Here is a 24,776-nt window from a genome sequence, read left to right on the forward strand (position 1 = left end):
AGAGAGTCAACGGGGACCCGCGCCGGGATAGAAGAGGAGCTGATGCGCCTCCTCTCACAGGCCGTCGAACGCCTCGGTCTCGAGTGGTCTCCTCCACCCGAGCAGGCCCCGAACCGAATGGACGGTAGCTTTTTTCATCGGCGCTCGACCCCCGCGTGCACCCGGGCCGCTCCATTCCTGCCTGAACTTCACGCAGAGCTGACAAAATCCTGGAATGCACCGCTCTCGGCTAGAAATCGCTCCGATGTATCCGCCTCGCTGCGCTCGGTGGACGGAGCCGCCGAGAAAGGCTATGCAGCCATGCCGCCCGTCGAGGACTTGGTCGCCACACACCTCTGCCCGCCCTCCGCTAGATGGCGTTCTTCACCCACGCTTCCTTCGAAGGCTTGCAGAGCGACCTCGAGCTTTCATGCTCGCGCTTACGCCGCCGCCGGTCAGGCCGCCGCTGCGCTTCACTCTATGTCTGTCCTCCAAGTGTTACAGAGCGATATTCTCCGTGAATGGGCCGAAGGCGGTAGAAAACCCCCCCCCGCCGTCACGGATTTGAGAAGTGCTACGGATCTCGCCCTTCGCGCCACTAAAGCCGCCGCACAAGCTCTGGGGAAATGCATGGCCAGCCTTTGTGTTGCTGAGAGACACTTATGGCTCACGCTCGCCGACATGGGAGATTCTGAGCGCGCCGCGTTTCTCAACGCGCCCCTCTCCCCGACGGGCCTGTTTGGATCTGCCGTCACGGGAATTGTCGATCGCTTTTCTGAAGTACAGAAAGCTTCTCAGGCGATGAACTTGTTTCTACCCCGCCGCGCTAGCTCTTCAGCGGGCCGCTCTCACGAGCCCTCCGCCAGAGCCCCATCACAGCGCCCCCCTCCGCAGACTCAAACAACTCAGCGCAGTCAGAGCGGCCGCCCTCGCCCTCGCTCTCGCTCTGACAGCCGCCGCAGACCGCCGCCCCCCCGTGGCCCGCGACCCAAGATCACGCTGAAGCCTGATCATCAGAAGTCTGCCTAACAATGTCAAGAAAACGACGGTGCTCTCCCGCCGCGGCCGGACCGCCGTCAAAGCTTCGCCCTCTGCCAGTCCCCGTTATTTCGCCGACTGCTGTAGTGTTGACCGCCACAAACAAGCCGGTGTCCCAGCCCGCTTGCGAGCGACAAAAAGCCGTTTTTACGGCTACCCAGAGAAATCTCAAAAAGAGAAATTTTGCCAGTTGTCTAGAAAATGTGCCCACAATCATGTGTTCACCCATACACACAAGCATAACATATCCCGTGTCTCTATCAGAGCCCCATCACATGAAACGGGCACAGCCCGCTCTAATATCAGAGAACATAAACACGCCCACGAGCTCGTGCACGTGTCCCCTCTCTGCTCGCTCTGTGTCACGGCCCATAGACTCCTCTCTGAGTGCAAATCCCGTTGCCACACACATTCAAAGCGCGCCCACACACTGTGTCCAGCCCGCTATGTGCAGCAATCAGGGCAATACAGCCATTCGGCCACTAGCCGCATGCTCCAAAGCGTGGGAAGCCATTCCAGGCATTTCCCCGTGGGTGTTAAGCATTATAAAGAACGGCTACCTGCTACAGTTTCGCCGCCGCCCGCCTCGTGCGCGCGCGCAGCTCGAATCTTCTGTCAGCCCGCTGGCCGCCGGCACGCTCTGCTCAGAAATTGCGACGCTGTTGCAAAAGGGCGCGATAGAGAGAGTCCCGCCATCTATGACCGAGTCGGGGTTTTACGGCCGTTATTTTCTGGTTCCCAAGAAAGACGGCGGCCTCAGACCGATCTTAGATCTCAGGTCTTTGAACAAAGCGCTCATGAAGAGACCGTTCAAGATGCTCACTACCAGGAAACTCCTCGCGCAGGTGCGCCAAGGGGACTGGTTCATATCTCTAGACCTGAAAGACGCCTATTTTCAGATCCAGATAAATCCCCGTCACAGGCCATTCTTACGTTTCGCCTTCGAGGGTCTTGTTTATCAATACGCCGTTCTCCCGTTCGGCTTATCTCTGGCGCCCCGTACATTCACGAAGTGCATGGATACGGCGCTCGCCCCCCTGCGAAGCCAGGGGCTGCGCATTCTGAATTATCTGGACGACTGGCTGATTTTGGCCCAATCACAGACGGAGCTTCTGTCGCACCGCGCAGTTCTCCTCGACCATTTGGAAACGCTGGGCCTCTCTGTCAACTGGACAAAGAGCTCCCTTCATCCCAGTCAATCGATTTCCTTCCTAGGAATAGATTTGGACTCGGTCACGATGACGGCTCGCCTGTCTACACAGCGCGCGCGCAGTGTTCAGCGCCTAGCCGCCTCGTTCCAGATGGGCACCCGCAGGCCTCTGAAAACTTTTCAGAGGATGCTGGGTTACATGGCCTCAGCCTCCGCTGTACTTCAGCTGGGCCTTCTGCACATGCGTCCGCTTCAGTTCTGGTTGAACAGCCGTGTACCCCAACGCGCGTGGAACACGGGTCGCCAGCTGATCAGGGTTACGCAAACGTGTCTCACGGCGCTGCAGCCATGGACAGTAGCAGAATGGTTTCGTCTAGGCGTCACGATGGGGACCTTTTCCTGCCGAAAAGTCATCTCGACAGATGCATCCAACACGGGTTGGGGTGCAGTCTGCGAGGGCTCACCGGCCTTCGGCCACTGGTCGATTCAGGAAAGCCCATTACATATAAACTGTCTGGAAATGCTGGCGGTCGAGAACGCGCTCTCGCACTTTCTCCCGCGCATCCAGGGACACCACGTCCTGATCCGTTCGGACAATATGGCCGTGGTCTCCTATCTCAACCGTCAGGGCGGTGTCAGATCCAGAAATCTCTGTCGACTGACGCACCGCATTCTAGTTTGGTCTCAGAGCCGCCTGCTCTCGCTCAGAGCGACGCACGTGCCGGGCCATCTGAACGACGGTCCAGACATACTGTCCAGGAACCTCATCTCCACAGGAGAATGGTCCCTGAACTCACAGACGGTCCAGTTACTGTGGCGACTATTCGGCAGAGCAGAAGTAGACCTCTTCGCGTCAGAAGAGAACGCTCACTGCCCAATATATTTCTCGAAGAGCGAGGACGCGCTAGCCCAGGAATGGCTTCGCCGCCCGCTCTATGCATTCCCTCCGATCGCTCTGTTACCACAGGTAATTCAGAGGATCAGGGACACACGCCACTCGGTGCTCCTCATAGCCCCGCGTTGGGAGAGTCAGAATTGGGTTCCGGAGCTCACGCAGCTGTCACAGACAGCCCCGTGGCCCATCCCAGTCAGAGCAGATCTCCTCTCTCAAGCTCGCGGCACGATCTGGCACCCCCATCCACAGCGCTGGGCGCTGCATGCATGGGTGATCAACGACTATTCGTTGATTTGCCAGAGGGAGTAAGAAACACTGTCATACAGGCTAGAGCACCTTCCACGAGAAGGCTCTATGCGTCTAAATGGTCTGTGTTCTCAAAATGGTGCACCGACAAACAGCTGGACCCACGGTCGTGCGAGGTGCCGTCTTTGCTTGTTTTCCTTCAAGAGATGCTGGACAAGGGCAGGTCCCCCTCCACTCTCAAGGTTTATGTGGCAGCCGTCGCGGCGTTCGCGGAACCCCGACGCGCTCAGTCATTGGGCAAAGACGAGTTAGTCATCCGCTTCCTCAGGGGAGCTAAGAGGATGAACCCTCCGCGGCCCCCGTCGGTTCCGGTTTGGGATCTTTCTATAGTCCTTGAAGCTATGAAAGCACCCCCGTTCGAACCGCTCGAGTCTGTGGATCTGAAATACCTCTCGCTCAAAACCGTTTTCCTGACGGCTCTGTCCTCAGTTAAACGCGTTGGGGATCTTCACGCGCTCTCATCCAGCGCCGCGTGTCTTGAGTTTGGACCGAATGATTCGATTGTCATTCTCAAACCTAGGCATGGCTATGTCCCGAAGGCGATTGGTACCCCGTTCAGGGCTCAGATTATCTCCCTATCGGCTCTGCCTTCATCCGATAGTGAGCGCGATGCCAATCTCCTTTGTCCGGTGCGGGCTCTGAGATTGTACACTACGCGCGCTGCCGCGTTCAGACGCGCTGAGCAGCTTTTCGTGTCGTTTGGGGGGCGCACCAAGGGTCTGGCCGCCTCAAAACAGACACTGTCTAGATGGATAGTGGACGCTATCGCCTCTGCTTACGCATCTAAATGCCTGCCCTGCCCTCTGGGCATCAGGGCGCACTCCACTAGAGGCATGGCCTCATCGTGGGCATGGTCCTGTGGAATTTCCATTCATGACATTTGTGTGGCCGCGGGATGGGCCTCCCCGTCCACTTTTGTCAGGTTTTATAACTTGGAAGTTCCCGCCTTGCAGGCAAAATTACTAGCTGTCTGACGAACAGCTCTCTAAGAAGCTGCATTTCTGGAGGTCCCTCACAACCGGTTCGCCCCTTGTGCTCTCCTGTAATGCTTATACACTTCATGTGCCCGCTCTGCTGGCCCCATACATGCTTATGTGTACACTTCATGAGCCCGCTCTGCGGCCTCTTTGTACATTCACTCCACGTTAGGAAATTCCCCCGGTATATCCCTGGGTTTTTCATGAGTGGATTCGTAGCGCGCACGGCGTTGGCCAGGTGTTCCCGCAGCGTAAGCTAGCTTACGCAATACGAGAGAACCTCTCGTAAGAGAACGAATCGGTTACCTAACGTAACCTCGGTTCTCTCTAGAAGAGGGAACGAGTATTGCGTTCCCGGCCGTGCTTGCGCTACTAGCGTTTCGCTTCACGCTGAAATAAATCAACATATAAGCCTGGGAGAGCGCCTTATATACACCATGGCCACGCCCATTCTGGCGGGTCATGACGCAATGAGCGCGCGGGCGCCTCTCATTGGAAGCGGGTTCAGCCCCGCTCTCCCATAGGCTTAAGCAGTTCTCTCTGATACCCCTTTTCCACCAAAAACGAACTGGTTCGGAACTGGTGCTGGTTCAAAGTTGGTTCGGAGTTGGTTCAACTTGCGAACCTTCTCAGAACCTGTTTGTTTTTCCACTGACTAGAGCGCCCAGCGAACGACGTCGTTACGTCACTGTGTACGTCGCCATACATCTTAGCTAGAAACGCTTGCAAGTACAACATTACTTTGGGATTATCTCTAACTCGTGAACCAAGAAGGCTTTAAAAACAATTGAAATATGTAAGTCTTTTAATCTTTTCCTTTGATATGTAATCTTTTCTGATTAGTTATGTACTCCTGTCTTGTGTCTTTTTTTTCTTTCCATTTATTTGTTCTATATTGTGACTGTTTTCTCCTTTGCTTACATAACGTTTTCAATAAAAAAATAAACTAGAAACGCTTGCGCCAACTTCAAGCATAACAATTACAATGGCGGACTACATCGTGTTTCTGCAAATGTTTCTCCTGGCTTTGCGATCCTATATTATGTCAGAAAATATGTTATCTAAACCCGCCCCCAGCCCCCGACGTAAGCATGACGTGGTAAAAGAACGGTTCTAGTCCAGCAAAGAGTTGGTGCCGCTTTGGAACCAGTTTTCCTGGCCGAGAACCGGTTCTTTGCCTGTCGAAACACAAAGAACTGGTTCGCGCGCAGGCACCGGCTCCGAACCGGCTCTCAAAATGCGTTGGTGGAAAAGGGGTATGAGCGAACCAATGAGCTGCTAGCTAGCCCGCTCTAGGTCTGCCGCAGAGGAACTGCGTTGTGTATGGATACAAAATTATGAAATAATTTTTTGGCTTCAATATCTCAGCAAAGATGAATCTTTCCCGCAGCGTAAGCTAGCTTACGCAATACTCGTTCCCTCTTCTAGAGAGAACCGAGGTTACGTTAGGTAACCGATTCGTTATCTGTTGTCATTGGCAACTGATCGCGTTGCTCACGCTGGCTTTTACCACTATGCAGCGCAGATTCAAACAGCTTGCTGTGATAGGAATTCACTTCTGCGGACTGCCTCCGGACCGTATACAGCTCATTCTTACGCATTGTGCAACAACTACGGCGGTGACACGTACTCGCTCCGGTTTAACCCTTTAAGCTATGGGGCGGTGGTTTCTGCTGCTTACGAACGATACCTCCGTCCCGATGTTCGGGATATTCTTGACGCCCAGAAGCCATGAGCTCAAGTCTCTGATTTGTTTCGTTAATAAAACACATTTGATCATTATTTTGCTCGCGCTCTGCTCAGTTAACGCCCCTGAATGCGCTATCAGCTGTTCATTTATTCATCTAGCTCGTTCTCAGAGGTGGATTAATCATCTATCCATAGAGCTTACACTGTAGACTGTCAAACAGTAAATACAGATAATCTAGGTAACAGCATGTTTTAGCTATTGCGGTCTTGATTAGTCATTTCAGTAATTAATCAATATTTTTACTATTATAAATCGCTAAATCAATATTTTTACTATTATAAATCGCTAAATTAGGGCGGCTCAGTCGACACCGTTCGAGACACTCAATTTTGTTTTGGGGGGAATAGCTCGTGTGGTCAAATAATCATCCTCTGTATCACAGAGGATTGCCAGGTGTGGTTTTGTTTGGGGGGATATTTTAGCTCTCACAGTCTAAAACTGTGTGAGCGTTCCCTAATGCTGCTGCTGCTGTCCTCTGACTCTCTGCTATTTCATGGTGCTCATGAAAGGTCAGAGGACTCCCTGAACAGAGCCATACCGCCAAATTTCAATTCAGGAACATCAACCTGTTTGCAATCTATTCAAATAATTCTTAATTATTTTGTCTGTGTGTTCTTGACTTAATGGACCTGACAGAAGTGTGTTTAGTGTTTTGCAAATCACTGTGTGTAATGTTTAGCAAAAAGTGTGAAGCTGACAATGTGCTTACAGTTGTGCAAATCTAGGCCGGTTTTTTGCTCCTTGAGTGTAAGGTTTTGCTAATTGTGGGAAAGTTATAATTTTAGTGTGTAAGCAATCGAAAAAAAACTGTAATGTAGAAATATAGCAAAATACTGTCTTATTCATTTGTGTATTATGTTTTCAACAGTTTTGAAAAGAGTATATAAACATGCAAATTAAAAGATGTAATCATCGAATGCATTGTGTCAAAGCAATGATAAATGATCCAAAGTGTAGCCCACATAGACTGCTGTTGTGCTCACTGCACACTGTGTGAAGAGTTTTGAAAAAGTGAGCTATTGAGAAATGGGTCCTGGCTATTGTAAAAACAAAACTCAAGCAATGGAGTTCTGCACTGGAAATGATTTGTTTTTTAGGATAAACTGCAGAAAGAAGAGAAGAAAACCTCTCGTAATGTGGCCAAGCTGCGGCAGCAGTGGCGTGCTATTTCAACGCAGGCCGAGACAGCAGAGCTACGCGATGACATCTCAGTCCTCAGCCAGAGCTTTGAGAAAGTCCTCGACTGCAACGACAAAATCATTAAGGTGACTGTATATAATATATAGACTTGACTCTCAGTTTTAAATTCTATAGCTTTCATTACAGAGTCTGGGAGTAACAAACGTGTGTGTGTGTGTGTGTGTGTTTTTTACAGAGTTTGGTGGATGATCTGTCTGAGAGGGCGCAGCAGTCAGAGCTGGCGCGCAGTTCTCATCTGCAGAACGTGGACTGTCTGTTAAAGCTTCATAAGAGTCGGCTGGCAGAACTAGCGTCCAACTTCAACACCAGTGTCGGAGAACTTAGCTCAGAGTATAATACTGAGAGGTAAACACACAAACAATCACACGAAAGGAAGGGTTTTGTTTTCAAGGGAGTGAATTTGGCCAGTTTGCCAGTTCCTGACTATTTAAATCGGGTCATTCCTTTTAGGATATACCTTTTAACTTCAGAAAATGACAATGCTTTGGTTGTAAAGAAACAAATTCATATAAAATGGTATACCAAACTTTCAGAAATAAATTCAGGTCAAGCTTGGGCAATTTTTAATTATATCTTTATTATTTATGCAATGACAAGAAGGTTAGGTAACACTTTTATTTTAATAGTCCGCTTTAAACATTCTATATACTATAAATGTAAGTATCTTTGCAACTATGTCAACTAGCAGTCATTAGAGTAGACTGTCTGCTTCACAGATATACATAAATGCCCCATTAGCGGCCATTTCAGTGGGCCACTATACGTAAGCCGTCCGCCATACTGGAACGGTCAAAACCAGTCTGTGAATGTTCACCATTCGAGAGCAAGTTGACTGCAACCATAGTTAGACGCAGTTAGAGTAACTTTGCAAGTACATGTTAACATATTGTACTAACCCTAATAGTCTATGAGAGAGAGTTATTTGAAATGTAGTGCAAATTAATTAGAGATAGTAGAATGTCTAAAGTGGACTATCATAATAAACTTTAACCACAAGGTTAACAACAGGATTGAACCCAGCTCTAAAAAAGAAGTAAACTCGAGGGTGTCAGCTTGAAGTTCATTTCAATGTTGTTGTTGAATTTGTATATTTTTCTGATTATCTATTGAAATATTGATATTATCATGAGGATTTATGAAATTTAATACAAGAAACTCCAACTAATACCAACACTGCTTAATTCACAAGAGCATTAATAACAATGTTTTCCCACCAAAAGTGATGTCATGAACAGGATTTCACACAAAAAATGGTATAATATTCTAAACAAAAAGATCTATATGGGGACATGAAAATGCACTGCGAAGGATTGAGCCGATGTAGCATCATCTGTATGTTATTTCTTTTCAATTCCAGGGAGCAGATTCTTTCACAGCACCAGCAGGAGAGTGTGGATTTGGAGAATGTAATGTTTCACATGGAAAAGCACTACGCTGATATAGACAATGAGGCGAGACGTGACTACGAGGTTAATGTCCATCAAATTAAACAGCAGGTACTGATTTGATTATGTTTCTATTTATTCATTTGGCAGATGCTGTTATCCAAAATGACTTACAAATGAGGAACATCACAATTTGTCATAGTGCCGTATTCATGGGTTTAGTAAAAACTAGAATTAGTCAACAAGTTAGAGCAAAGGTAAAATACCAAAAAGAAGAAAAAGAGAATATTTTTTAAAAATGTAATAGAGTAAATGTCTTGGTTTACAAAATCATAATTATTGCATTAACCTAAAATATGCAGTGCAATTCAAATATAAATAAATCACGGATTACAAAAATACAGATTACACAAATATACAAATGTATGTAGGAGTTTACATGTGTACACTATACTACTTATCAAAAGTTTGGAAGAATAAAGATTTTTTTCTTCAAATGTTTTTGATAGAAGTCTTTAATGATCACCAATGGAGCAGAGGTAAGGGAGCACACTGACCAAGGCGGCCAGACAGAGTTTAGAGTTTTGAAAATGTGACTACAGATTGGACAAAAGGATGTTAGCAGTTGGGGAAAAAACATCATATAATAATATGTTGTTGGTTTTATTTTTGCAGAGCAAAAAGGAAAAACAAAGAGTGAAAAAACAGATGAAAAGGGTTATGGATATGCAGCAGTTCATGGATGAAGTTTTGGTCCCTGGTGAGAGTTTTCAGCAACAAAAGCTTCCGGTGGCGGATATATTTGATTATTGATTTTTATAAAGGAAGTTAGCATTCAAAAGGATATATAATCCCTTACATATATCATTCCAGTTCACTTTTCTCCATCCATCTGAAATGCCAATCAAAATTACTTGTTGTATACTATTCATTGTTGGGGTTTCGGTTACATATCAGTTACTTTATCAATCAGTGTTTTTTTAAGAGTTTTCTATTTTTCACTATAATTGATTACCTCAATGCAGATTTTTTTTTATATAACCAACCTATTTTTTGTTTTCTTTTCTACATAGTGGCGCAAACTGGAGAAGTACCTGTGTGACAGAGGATGCTGTGCTTGGCGCTTATCTTTGTATTTAAACAGTTTGACATATAAATAAACATTGGGAAATTACTACAAAATGTGTCCATTCATTATGCTTTTTTTTAGCTTTTTTTTTATTCCTATATTTATATTTCCTACATTTGAATAGTAGCTGAACTTATCTTTGTTTAAGAAATACTGAATGCTTGAATAATTATCAGAGGATTAGTTTTTTGTAAGCAAATGAAACTTTTTGAATTATTTTAATACTTATTTGTCATACAGTATCCAACTGCAACATTTTTCTATTGCGTGTAATCTATTGTTGCATCGGGTTATGCAATGCAATCTGTCATTTTAGTTTTATATTTAATGGGGACAAATAAATGTTTAATTTGTCCATTCACCACAAGAACCTGGAAGATCCTGTCATAAATGACCATATATGGACAAGTAAGTGTGACGCATCTGCTCAACTGGGTTGTCATTGGCTTTGACATTTCCTTGGCACCTACAGGACTGGCTGTTGTTGGACAATCTTTAAACCCATATTACTAAACGTTTAATGTTGCAAAGTACGTTTTGCTGTTATAATTACGTCAGTAATACATAAAGTTAACAATGTGGTGTTGATTTGTTGTGAGAAATTACCCCTTTACCGAGATCCTAACCCTAACCCTAAGTATAAGTTAACTGAACTACAAACAAAGACTATTGCCAAATAGCTTATAATGATAGAGGCTCATGGGTAATGTAGTTTAAAACGTTTAATAAAGAAAATACTATCTTTACTGAACATAGGGATATCTAATCATGGTCATTGTGCAAACCTCTAATACATATTTGAGAGGCAGGCTAAAATTTGGTATTTTACTATAAGCACTTTTTAAAACTCCTTTATACCACCGTTTCATATATATATATATGATTTTTTTTAAAAGTGGTCAACATCATTATGTAAACATAGTATAAGAATAGTGTTGACAATGAACAAAGACATCAATTTAAACAACCAATACACTTGTGACACTTCATTGTACAACATTGTTTTACTGAATGGCATACTGTCCAAGTACACACAGTGTGTAATTTATGGCTCAAAAGTCTTAACAAAAAATGAATGCACTGCAAAGCATCATAATGTAAAAGTTCTGGACATCAGAAATTTGAATGCTCATCCTGCTTATAGTACAGGATCCATGTTGATCTTTCCCTGGTACATCATCCTCAGTGTGCCTGAAGTGCCCATTACCCATTACAATATAGCCCATGCAGTCTCTTGTGATGCATCTTTCAGCCTTTCACTTCATCTAACTGAAATTTGGCATATTTACTGTATTTGACACAGCATCTTAGTCCTAAAACATATACAATGGTAACATTCTAGCAAATGATTGTCCCAAATGTCATTAATATGACAAATCTTCATGTCTCAATTAAAACAATCATGGTTATTATGTCTTATTACAAAATCTAATTGTGTATTTACCAAACACAATCATTAATAAATAATATTCACCATATGTTGTTATCCAACACCATGTACAAAACTTTACTGGATAATACAGCATAAATACAGCTAAAGTAGCATATAAAGACTTATGATATTTGAGAGAAATAAAAAAGGGTTGTTATAATCATGATATTTATCTCCCTATCAAAATCTTCTTCCATGTATATAAGCAATTTGCAATTGTTATCGAGCAGTGAGCACAGTACAGTACAAATGATGGACAAAAGATGTGATCAAATCAAATAATTTTATTGTCACAAAACCATGAACCCAAGTGTGCACAGGTGATGAAATTCTTTTTTGCAAACTCTGCAGAATGACAGTATGGATGACAAGTATAGAATATTTACACAACACATACAGTATTAATATACACAGTATATGTTAGGGACTCAATACAAGTAGAGAACAATATATGGTACAATATTATACTATACACAGATTGAAAAATGAAAAAAATAACAAACAAAATATTCACAGTATACATATACAGTGCAGTACGGTATGAATGAGTGAAAATAGAATGTCAGGGTCCAGAATAATACTGAGTAAGAGTCCAGTCAGTTTAATTGAAAAAATTTAGAGTACTGAGTAAGAGTCTAGTCAGTTTAATTGAAAAAATGTAGAGCATATGAGGTTGGGGGGTGGGAGTTGCTGTGTGTTTTACTGGTATGAGTCCAGTCTGCTGGTGCGGGTTCTACGATAGCCTCTGCCTGATGGTAACGGTGAGAGCAGTCCATGGCTCGGGTGTCTAGATTCTCCGTGCTTTCCTCACACACACCTGTAGGAAGGGAAGTTTCCTCACACACTCCCTTGTCCTGGAGGGAGGGAAGCTCACCTTCAACAGTGTTCTGTGCAGTTCATAGAGCTTTGCAGTGATGCAGCCAGTCAGGATCCTCTCCACAGTGTAAAATTGAGGGTTGATTTGAGGGTTTTGGTGCTCACACTGAACTTCCTCAGCTGTCTGAGTAAGAAAAGACACTGATGAGCCTTCTTCAGCACAGCATCAGGGTGGATGGGTGAAGTTCTAACCAAAGAAAATATGTATTTAGGAGGTGGTAAATCAGCAAACCATATCTAATAGTATTATTTAAAATTGTTGCACTAGACCAGGGGTAGGCAAGTTCGGTCCTAGAGAGCCACTGTCCTGCAGAATTTAGTTCCAACCCTAATCAAACACACCTGAACAAGCTAATCAATGTCTTCAGGATTACTAAGGCTATAGGCAGGTGAGGTTTTTCTCAGTGTTGGAGCCAAACTCTGCAGGACAGCGGCTCTCTAGGACCGAACTTGCCTACCCCTGCACTAGACTTACCATTGATTCCATGGGCCGTAACTCTGACCTGTCAATGTAGAGCTGGAATGTATTCTTCACAGTGGATAACTGATGCAGTGCTGCACTTGGTGGCCACAGAATCGTCTCCTGTCAACAAAAACTCCATCTCTGGCCTCAGACCCATTTCTCCTTAGTCTGGACCATGTGAACTGACCAACTGCGTGAAGACGGACCTGAGCATTGAGTGTGTTCAGTGCCAGCTATCGGCTCCTCTTGATGTAGTCTTTCTGTACAAGTAGAAAATGAGAACATAATACAAGCAGTCATAACAAATTAATAATGTATTTAAAACTAGAGCAACATGCCTATTTCTTCAGCAACTGGCTTCATCGTCCTTCAAACAATCAGACAAAAAAAAAAAAAAATTAATAATAACTCCAGAAAAACTGTCAGTACTCACCACATAAAGTAATTTCCAGCTATAAACATGTATGTATGAGTATCTATGAATACATGAGAAGGCCATGTTCATTTCTCATCCCCAACAGGACTGGTTGTCCTGGTGAATACTGGTTTGCCTGGCTTGCTCTTTTTCAGCTTTAAAACAAGAAATGTCTATTGAACCCATGTTTAAATACTATTGTTGTTTAAACATATACATTAAGACAGGAACTGAGACGGGCAGAATTTTGGGTGTAAGTTTTAATAATGAGAGAAAGGTGGTACTAGAAAAAGCTGTATCTTCAATAGCAAGCTATATTAATAAATTAATTCCTTTAAACATGATTACTTGCTGCCAGTATTGTTGTAAGCAGTTTAAAGGCCTCTTCACACAAAGGATGAGCCCACACTGCAGCTATTTAACATATAACGACACAGAGGAACAATTTCGTTGGAATCACTTTCAGAAATGTTGTTTTTTTCCAGCTGATGAACTATAAAATCTTTGACAGCCAATCAGAATCTACTCGACTTTAAAAAGCTTAAGCACTTAAAATGGCAGACAACATTGCCACAGCACGCACTTTTGATAATAAACAGAACTTTATCGTCCGTTTGTTGTGGATGTTAGAATAGTTATCATTATAGTTATTGTTCTTGGTGTTATGAACGAACTTAAAGGGTTAATTCACCCAAAAATGACAATTCTGTCAGTAATTACTCACTCTCATGTTGTTCCAAGTTCCAACCCCGTAAGACTTTCGTCAATCAACCATAAGTTTATCAAGCCACGAGAATACTTTTTGTGCGCAAAAACAAGCAAAAATAATGACTTTATTCAACTCTTCATTTTCTTCTGTGTGGGCCTCTGAGTGAGCCACGTAGTGTAACAGCGCAGCGCTTCTGTGTTGTACGTCACACGCATCACACATATGACCTGCGTCGGCCAATAGCGAGCCTACGTTCTGACGTACAACACAGAAGCGCTGCGCTGTTAAGGGGGTCGCACACCAGACGAGAAGCGCAGCGCCGCGTCGCGCAGCGCCAGGTCTTTAAAATTCGAACACATTATTCTCTATGAGTGTACACACACCGGCGGCGGCATTCGGCGTCTGTCCGCGGCGCCCAGCTACGGCTCAGGACCTTGTTCAAAACCCTGCCGCGCCACAGAGCGCCATTTGCATAGTTTTATATTAAATTTACATTTATTTGTCTCAAATCGTCGTTAATGTACATGGCTTCACCCCGTGCTGTTTTCACTCGGGTTAGCTAAACGCTAGCTAAATAAATACTATTGTATTATGTGACATAGTTGCCTAGACAACGGATAACGTTACAACAAAATAACAGACTCAACGTGATAGACACTTTTACTTGATTAACGTTCAAACATCAGCTATTATTCAATGAACATAAAAAAATAAATAATAAATCAAGATAAAACACACATCGTGCAGCTCTTCTACCAGGAGTTGATTCAAAATTGTGCTCGCGCGATTAGAATGTGCGCGTCCGGTGTGCGATACCTGGAGTTGTCCTAGACGTGGCGCGACGTGGCGCTGCGCTTCTCGTCCGGTGTGCGACCCCCTTTACACTACGTAAACTCACTCAGAGGCCCACACAGAAGAAAATGAAGAGTTAAATAAGTCGTTATTTTTGCGCACAAAAAGTATTCTCGTCGCTGGATAAACTCAAGGTTGAGCCACTGTAGTCACTTGGACTATTTTAAACATTGTCTTTTCTAACTTTCTAGGCCGGCAAGTTTCGATCCCTTAGCTTCTATGGAGGAGTGAGACAGCTCTCAGATTTAATCAAAAATATCTTAATTTGTGTTCTGAAGATGAACGAAAGTCTTACGGGGTTGGAACAACATGAGGTTTAGGGTGAGCAATTACTGACAGACTTTTCATTTATGGGTGAACTAATTGTTTAAGTGATCTGATTAGGACAAGTTATTTGAAGATCTGATGTGTCACGTAACTCGTTAACCCTCTGGTGTTCTTCGGTCGTTTCCGACCGGAATTTTTTAAATAAAAAAATGTTAAAAATTGTAGCTTCATCGGAATGGTACGAAACTTGGTGACTTTTATGGTACTTAGTATATGAACACACAAAAAAATTGGGGACATGATTTGAAAAGTCTAAGTGGTCGTAAAAAAAATAGTCACACTCATGGCCTTCGGTCAAAAATGACCGGCCATAGGAAATGAATGGGAAAATGGCAAAAATATGAAAATACAGAGGTTTTTTGTGCGTACAATCTACAAATCAGCCACGATGCAGAAAAAAAGCATAACACAGTGAAGGGGTGAATCTCTAAAACATCAAGAGTGCAAAACAGACAAATACACTCACACACACACACACTTATACACACAAAAACACACGCACACACAAATGAACGTGTGTCATTGCAAAAGCTAATTTTGGGAAATGTGTGAAATAAAAGCAATTATTCATCAATGTAAGGAATAAAAAGCACACAGATATGAAAGCATGAGACTGTAAGCCATCAAGGTTGCAAAATAGACATGCTCACACACACACACACACACAGACACACACACACATAGGGAAATATGAGACTGGTGAAACTGTAACAGAGAAATGTGAGAATATGTGAAATCAAATCAATGAATCAAATAAAGGGGAGACATTGGGTCCAAAATGCAAAGGTCACACACTATGTCTCTCTCTCTTGAACACACGCACACACACACACACACAGTGTAAGATCAAACGATGGAATTCTTCCCTAGTAACCTCCAGGCCTATTGCAGCACATATGTGCTCTTTTGATGTGTTTATTAGAGGTTGAATTCAAATCAAATACTGTCAAACTACCCATACTACTTCTGAATAGGATGTCTACTTCATAAATTGTATGAAAATTATGGAAATACATGGTTCAGATCACTCAAAACATATATGAAAATGGAGGCGCCCTTATATGGTCAGTAAGGAAGCTTGGCGTTCCATGCATCTAGTGAAAAAGTTTGGTATGCGCCAAAATAAAATCTTGACTGAAAGCTTATTTTTTGAGATATCAACCTAAAATTTGGAACACAACTTCTTAAGATTTTTGGCTTTCATTTTCTTGCAGTTTTAGAGTAAAATATATTTTATAATATATATATTTTATATAAAATATAAATAATAATTTTTTTACATTGTTCATTTTTATTAACTCAAACTTTCATAACTTTTTTTATGTTTCACTTTCATAATTTCTTTCACTTCTACAATAATCTGGCAAATGTCTTCTTTAAAACAAGACCAACCATAGGTCTATATTCCAAAGCATTCTTGAATTACAACCATTTAAGTTTGGATAGTGATTTTCATGTCTATGCGAAAATAATATAATTTTTATTTTATTTTTTTTAAATAAAATAAAACAACCAAACAAACAAAAAACTTGACAAAAATAGTCTTTGAGAATCACTTATTATAAATTAAAATCCACAACCTGAAAAAAATAGGCAAATATGTGCAAAAACAACTAGAATTCACAAGCCTTTCTACAGAGGCTGTAAATCCATCTAGTGGTTAAAATATGATATTGCATGATAATTATGCTCACTACATCCACCAGATGGCTCCAATGTGATTTAAAAAAATGTTTTCTATAGGCCAAGGATCCACTTTAACCTGAAATACAGCATTAATTAAAAAATAATCAAAATAATATATATATATACATTTTCTATTATATTCAATGGGAAAAAATTGATCATAATTATTGCATAAATATTAATTATTTTCATAAAATTCTCTCAAAACACAAAAAAGAAAAAGAAAAAATATTATTGAACAAAAATAAATTTCATTGATTTTACTGAAAAAAATTAAAAATTGATTTCAGGGGTCCGGTCACTTTTGACCGCGAAGGTCTTGAGTGTGACTGGAAAACGAAGAACTCCAGAGGGTTAAACTAGCATTTCCAGACTCTTGCTTCTTAAACAGATGTGGCCAATAAAAATCAACATGTGCAAAGATATCATGTACTGTTGGTACAAGAAGAGACGGCGCCAATATGTAAAGGTTAATAAAGAATACAATGGATTTGATATGAACTTTCTGATATAAACGGTCCAACTACTTACAATCTGCAAGAGAGTTGAGGCAATGGCCAATGACAGCAGCTGGAGTAAAAGTCATAGAATTTTGTACGAGTACACTTGCATAATATCATATGAATTTGCTGACTTGGCCAATTGTATGAACTATTACTACATCAACATGACGCTTTATTGTGGGTTCTTACTGATGGGGTAGTGTAGTATGTAAAACAAAGTTTAAGAAACATCAAATGCTGTGCAAAATGTAACTGCAGTAATGTTCAATCAAGGGTTAAGACCAACACAGACATACCATTGGAAACATTTGCCTTTGCAGCTTTTTTCCTTCTCCATAAACGCACAAGATGGCCGAATTCATCCCTCTCCACGAAGACAGGTTTAACAAGCCCTTGACAGCACTTCCTTTTCAGCTGAAACAAAGAGAAATATATACATGTTGAGACAGTGTGTTAAAAATGATCCGTGACCAAATTATTTGAGAGGAAGGACTTTAAGGAAAGTTAATAAAACATAAAATAAGGATACATTCATTAAAGCAAATCAGCTATAACTATGTGTTCAACATTACCTAATTTGAAGGACCTGTTCAGCCTCCCTGGCAGCTTCTTCAAGATCAGCACTGGGAGCTTTAAGTTCAAGTTCCCTGTTATTAGCAGCTTTTTGACAGAATTTATCAAATTTTGATTTTTTAAAATATTTCATGATGAAGAAGAGAAAGAAAGAGAGCAAAAAATTTTGTAAATTAATTACAGTTAAAAAAAAAACTGAGAGAGAGAGAGAGAGAGAGAGAGAGAGAGAGAGAGAGAGAGAGAGAGAGAGAGAGAGAGAGAGAGAGAGAGAGAGAGAGAGAGAGAGAGAGAGAGAGGTTTTTGCAAGATATGGCCTCTTAAAAGAACTGTTGGATTAAAGGTTGTTGTGGGAGATGGAGATGGAGGATGTGATCTGAAGTAACTGCAAGACAGAAAAAGAATATTGAATTACAATTAAATTACAAAAAGGTATTAAAGGCATGGCCAGTGTTGTGATTATTGTGGTAAAACCATGGCAAGTGTTGTGTTACTGTTTCAACTATAAACACCACAGTAAAACTATGGTTACTGTGGTAAAACCATGGCAAGTGTTGTGTTACTGTTTCAACTACAAACACCACAGTAAAACTATGGTTACTGTAGTAAAACCATGGCAAGTGATTTGTTACTGTTTCAACTACAAATACCACAGTAAAACGACAGTTACTCTGGTAAAACCATGGTAAGTGCTGTGGTTACTCATGTGCTCTAACTACAAATAGTAGACAGTAAAAACAGTTATTGTGGTAAAAGCATGCAAGTTACAGTGCTTTAACTACAAATACCACAGTAAATCTAACGTTACAGTTTCTGTGCTAAATCCAAGGTTTGTATTGTGGTACTGTGCTTTAACTACAAATTCCACAGTAAAACTACTTAACTTAGGTAAAACCATTGTAACTGTTGTGTTACTGTGTTTACAAATACCACAGTAAAACCACAGTCTTAAAAGCATGGCGTTGTCTTATTTAACTAAAAATACCACAGTAAAACTAATTACTATGGTAAAATTTATGGGCACTGTGCTAGCAGGATCGAGCTAATATACTGTGGTAAAATCACATTCATTCAGTGGCATTCGCAACTGATTTGTAAAGAAAAAAAACATCAAACTACACTTATACTTACACATGAATTCCCGACAGTCACAACGATACATTAAATAGATCTTTAAATAAAATAAAACAGATATTGATTACGGCGTTCAGGGACATTCTTTTTCTTGCCGCATTTTGTTTTTATTGGTAACGACAGTCAAAGGTCATTTGATGACGACACACCCGATAAACGAGACTGCCATATCCTCCTGAGACCCAGAAAAAAAAAGTTTTTTGAATTTAGTTTTTTCCCATGTCATCACACTGTTTAGAGCACAATAAACAAATGGTAAAAAAACATATATATAAAATAATATTTTATTCATACGTTATGCTATGTCCTCTGTAGTGGACGCCAGGACTAAGTTGTTTAAAAAATAAAATGACATGAAATTATATGTATAGGCAAAAACAATGGGATTTTTTTTTCAATCACCAATACATTTTGGGGTTTCAGGATTTTTTCAACCAAAATTTGTTTAAAGATTATTCTCAACTATGTTATGAAAGAAATAATGGAATGAATTGATACACCATTTTACTTTTTGCAATATGTGGGTAAAATGGCCATAAGTTAATATTCCCATTCAATGCAATGTATCTATACACTGTATCTAATTTGCACATTAATGTGTTCTTGGAGCAACATTTAATGAAAGAATAAGGGTAATAATTGGAGTAATAATTGGCAACATTTTAATAATAATATCTAACATTTCATAGGAATATTGATGTATAATTTATTTCCATATTCACTTGTTGTGTCTCCCAGAATGCCTGATAAACATGATTTTAGTCCTGATGTCCTCCACAGTGGACACGTTTGAAATCAATGCCCTGTTCTGTAACAGAAAGTTTTTTTTTTATTTGAAACCCCGTAACATTTTCCTGAGATGTTGTTTTATGAAATACAATTTGAAAAGTAGTCCAATTTATATTATAATTACACTATATTATCATATTTCCATAAGAATGCTACATTTGATCACTAAATTAATCTCAGACATTTTTAAAGACCAAGGAGAAGTTGTTTTCATGGTGAAACCTCCAAACATTTGGTATCTCTGAAAAGTCCTGAATGTGCTCTTTACAGGACACCCAGGTTGTGTCATGTGACATGTATGATGTCAGAGAAATTCACTAAAATATAATGTCCACTACAGTGGACAAAAGTCTATTCTTGGGTCCCAGGAGGATATATAAGACTGCTAGAGGGCGCTTCATTTTAAAACGCCACTATAGGTCGTAATACGCTGCATGCACAAACGACAAATGGGGTCGTTTTTCGGAGGAGGACAGTCTCGAAAAGGCACAACACAGCAGAGCAGCACAAAAACAACACCAATAGTCATTGCTATTATTATTCCCACCTTAATAAGCCATTCTTTCCATGATCAAAATATGGAATCAAACCAGTATCCCAAGCTCCCGTCTCTCCCCGCATTGGTAGCAACTTCCTGTCTTAATTATTTTATCTTCTTCATGGCCCTAGTAAATGATCCATCCGTGGCTGTGTTATTGGGGATGAAGGTACAACAATCAGATCCAAACATTACACATACTCCTTTTTCTGCAAATAACCAATTCAGGGCTTGTCTGTTTTGCCATGTCATTCTGCTAGTGTATTTTAGTTGGTGACCTAAGACATCAAGTGATCTATGTAGTTGATGAATCTCTGCTGATTGTAATATATGTTCTTATTTGGCGTTATCCATATTCAAGTCCTGCTGCTGCCTCGTCTCTAGCTTTAAACTCATATGGTATCCATCTTGGCTGTAACCTGTCTATAATAACCAACATGTATCTTCTTCCTCTTACTAATTCGGTCATGTCTACACAATTCATTACTAGATGCTTAAAATATCCTTCTGGAACTGGAATAGAGCCTATTTGGGTTGCTGTTCCTTTTCTGACATTATTTTTTTTTTTGCACAAATTTCACATTAATTTAAAAATTAATCTACCCTTGTTTGTAAGTATGGGGACCAGAATCCTTGTCTTTTAATCTTCCTTATCATTTTCCCCCCTTCCACAGTGAACAAAACTGTGGGAATCCAGAATTGAAATGTTAAGCAATGGGGTGGGGGCTATCACATGACCTTCATGTGATCTTCATATGTTGTCTGCATCTCTTGTCGCCCCCCTTTGCTGCAATAATATATATCAGGTGGTGTTGCTGCTCTGGACTGCATTTGGGCAATACTTTCTACGGTGGGGAGAGGCTGGATCAGGACTTAGGGTGCCATTACAGCTAATTGGCATCCAGAGGCTTGTTTTCCATGCATATCAGCCGCATTGTTGCCTTTGATGACAAAGTCATTACCTTTCTTATGGGCCTGGCATTTAATTATGGCCAATTTTTTAGGAAACATCATAGCTGTAATCAATTTAGTAATTTGGTCTCCATGTTGAATTGGGGTTCCATCACTCTTTTTAAATCCTCTTTGCTTCCACACTGCACCGAATAAATGACATACGCCATGGGCATATGCAGAGTCAGTATAAATGTTGGCTGCTTTGTTTTTAGCCAATATGCAAGCTTCAGTAAGTGCTTTAAGTTCAGCCAATTGTGCTGAGCAAGGTTGCTCACAATGTTGACTTAATACAGGAGTAAAATTGTCTCCATCTTTTTGTACAACAGCAAAACCAGCATGGTTACCTAAGTGGTCTCTAAAACATGAGCCATCAACAAAATAATCTACGTCTGCATCTACAATTGGTGTTGATTCCAAATCTGGTCTCAGACGAGTAAAAGCTAGAGAGACAGAAACACACTCATGAGGTGTTCCTTCCCCCTCCAGCGGGACAAAAGTAGCTGGATTTGTTGTGGTACATCGCTTTATCGTGATATCAGGATAAGTTGTCAATGTAGAATATGCTAAGCATCTGGCCTGTGTCAAAACAACTCGTCCTTGTTCTAATAATTCAGCAGTCTTATGATGAGTGTAAATAGTGTTTAAATCCTTGAGCCATTCTAATGTATGTATACTGTTTACCTTGGTAAGTGAAGGAAAAAAGGTGTCTGCTTTCTTCCGCTAATGGAATGCTGAAAAATGCAGAACAGAGATCAATCACAGTCAAATTATTGGCAGCAGGTGGAACATTCGTCAATAGCGTCGTGCACTAACCTCCACTTTGACTTGTTGGCTTTTTTAACTGGTAAAATTGGGGTATTACAATAACTGATTGTCTCAACCAGTACTCCTGCCTCAACCAATCCATCAATTGTTTTCTTTATCCCTTCCACTGCTTCACGTTTTAATGGGTATTGTTGCTTTCTTGGTAACTGAACTCCTGGTTTAACTACAAATCTAATGGGGTTTGCTGATCTAACTACTAGGCCTACATCTATGTCATGTTTTGACCATAACTGTGCAGGCACTTGTTGTTCCATTGATGAGATAAGCTCGTCCATTCTAGACTTCAATTCGCTTTTCTCTACTGTCTCAACTATTAATTTTGGAATCCCTACCATTTTGGTTGTGCAGATGATTTTAAGATGTGTCATATCTTTTGTTTGAAAAATGAAAGGGTTATCAGTGGCTTCCCAAAGCCTTCCTTCTGCCTTTAACATCATTGGGCCTAGATCTTGTGCTTGACTCCCCTCATTTATAAATAATGTAACATGTGGTACTGAATCATCTACTCTAAACCAAGTATTAGTGAATTCACAGTGTTCAATTTGTAACGCTGCTCCCTCTGGTCCTACGATTATGTAATTTGAAGTCAGACACACAGTCTGTCCTTTAGTTCCTTCTAACCACTCTTTTTCCATTTTTGGATCTCTAAGGGGATCATATCTCATTGTACAATGGAATTCAGTTTCTGGAGGAACTGGTTTCTGAAGTTGCTCTTTTATATATCTTCCCCATTTTTCAAGTGTATCCCATACTCCCCAATCTAAATTCCCTATCCAGAATATGTTTGTCTGTGGTTCTTGTTGCTCAGCTCTACCCATAACTGTCATCTGTTTTATACCTGCATTTTCTATGTATATCCCTTCAGGAGAGCACCATATCTGTCATTTTAGTTTGCATATCGCATCCCTACCCAACAAATTGACTGGTGTTTGATCAGACACTAGGATAGGAATTTTTATTTCAGAGTCTTTGACTTTTATGCTGACAGGGGCTGTCATTTGGATTAGCTGCGTCAGTCCCGAAAATCCTACTGTCTTGACGTATTTTACAGACCTGGGGAGGTGAAAGGCATGTGAATGTTGCCCCTGTGTCAAGCAATATGGGTATTATCTTGTCCTCTATTTTAACCCGCAGCATAGGTTCTTGGTCAGCATTGAATGATAACATTGGCAGCTGACCCCTCCCCGTAGGATTTTCTGGGCATCCCTAGTATCCTTGGTCTGGACCACGCCATGGGTTGACGGGTCCGGATACTTGGTGCTGTTGATTCTCAGGTCTCTGCTGCCATCGTTGATTCATCTGACCTGGTGAGTCATCTCGAGGCCATGGACTGACTGGACAGTATCTCTTGGTGTGTCCAGGCTGGTTGCATCCCCAGCACATGACTTGTTGGTCTGGGATTCTCTGCTGGTTGTTGTATTGTCTTCCTCTTCCTGGCATTGTTCTGTTTCTGTTTTCTTGGTGTTCAGGAAGGTAGATCACAATGGGTGCACTTGGTTGTTGTGGGCTTCCTGCGTTGACTGGCACATTCTGACCCATGTTGGCTGGAGCTTGCTGTATGACATGTGGCACTTGACTTGGTATGTTCACAGCAGCCATCACTGCAGACTGATCTTCTACTTCCTTTACTGCAGCCTGTACTTTCTTCTTCTTGTTAAGCAGTTCATCCAGTTGTAGCTGAGTCAATTTTCTTTGAAGCTCTCTTTCTTGATTCTTCAGCTTTAGTTCATTCTTCCTGTACTGTTCCACTGCGTGAGCCACATGGTCGTTGAACTCCTTTAATGTCTTTGAGCCTAACCCGACCACATCTTCCAGCTTGGCTTTTACAGAGGGAGGCATGGCGTCAATTATGGCGGATCTGAACAGTGCTGTTATTACTGGATCCCGTTCAGGGTCTCTCTCCAGCTCTTGCTTCCACTTTCTTAACTGTCTTTGAACATAGGTGACTGGATTTTCTTCATCTCCTATTGGTTCCCCTTTTAGCATCTTCGGATCCATCTGAGTTTGATAATGTTCTCGAAGAGCCCGCCATATTGCAGCTCTGTGCCTGTCTAATGGTGTGGCATCCATCCTGATCGAATCGACTGCAGCTCCAAGTCCAGAGGCTTTAAGGATTTCATTAGTCTTTGCACTTCCAACGCTCTTTGCCAGCAAGGCCTTGACATCTCCAATGGCCAGTATCTTTCCCATTGTCTCTTCTTCCAGCAGTTTGATCCATTTGCCAGCCCCTTCATGTAGGTCAGGGAGGCGGGCTATCAGTCCCTCCAGATCTTGTCCTGCCCATAGCACGTACTGTCCTTGATGTCCTTTGATCAGGATGGGGCATTGTAAGGGATCTTCTTCCAGTTGTTCCTCTTCATCTTTATATGGACTCAGTTTGCGTGCTGGTATCTCTTTCAAATTGTCTCCTCTCCTCCAGTGTGGTTCGCTTGGGGGTGCTTCTTCTGAAAGGAGGGTTCCAGACACATGCTTGTATTCCCTGTGAGGGCTGGCTGAATGAGATCTTCGTCTTTGATGTTCCCGAAGTCTCTGTTGGTCCCTTTTCATGGAGTCTCTTAGGAGTCTTCGCATGGCTTCAGCTTCTTGGTCGATCTGTTCTTTAGTTATCCGTATATCTCGTTCTATTTCTTCTCGGTCAAGTCTGGCTCGTTGTTGTCTGTCAACCTCCACCTTCTTCCCCATCTTTCCTCCGAGTTCCTGCAAAGCTTGACTTGCATGGAAATACGGGTTAGTCAATGTAGGGCTTCCGTGAGCGTCAATCAGGTGTTTGAGGTCTAAGTCACTTCCCTGACTCCCCTCATGGCTCACAGCATCCCATCTTGATAAAATTAGAGGGTCACTCATGTCTGCAGCCTCTGCTCCTCTACAGCCCTGTTTTACCTTTATTTCTTCTT

The 24,776-nt window shown here is 41.8% G+C and overlaps 2 protein-coding genes across 2 annotated transcripts in view; one reads left to right on the forward strand and one right to left on the reverse strand.

Moving 5' to 3' along the window:
• The window catches only part of LOC130100552 (dynein regulatory complex subunit 2-like), a 220,868-nt gene that overhangs the window by 91,558 nt on the left and 104,534 nt on the right, over positions 1–24,776 (reverse strand). The window lies entirely within an intron of this gene.
• The window catches only part of LOC130100551 (dynein regulatory complex subunit 2-like), a 114,097-nt gene that overhangs the window by 3,276 nt on the left and 86,045 nt on the right, over positions 1–24,776 (forward strand). The window contains exons 2-5 of the mRNA XM_056266033.1: positions 7,193–7,360; positions 7,471–7,640; positions 8,653–8,791; positions 9,356–9,397. Of these exons, the coding sequence (XP_056122008.1) occupies positions 7,193–7,360; positions 7,471–7,640; positions 8,653–8,791; positions 9,356–9,397 (519 nt within the window). The remainder of the gene's footprint in view (positions 1–7,192; positions 7,361–7,470; positions 7,641–8,652; positions 8,792–9,355; positions 9,398–24,776) is intronic.

This window comes from Rhinichthys klamathensis, unplaced genomic scaffold (assembly GCF_029890125.1).
Source record: "Rhinichthys klamathensis goyatoka isolate OS25496 unplaced genomic scaffold, OSU_Roscu_1.1 h1tg000244l_1, whole genome shotgun sequence".
NCBI classification, from domain to species: domain Eukaryota; kingdom Metazoa; phylum Chordata; class Actinopteri; order Cypriniformes; family Leuciscidae; genus Rhinichthys; species Rhinichthys klamathensis.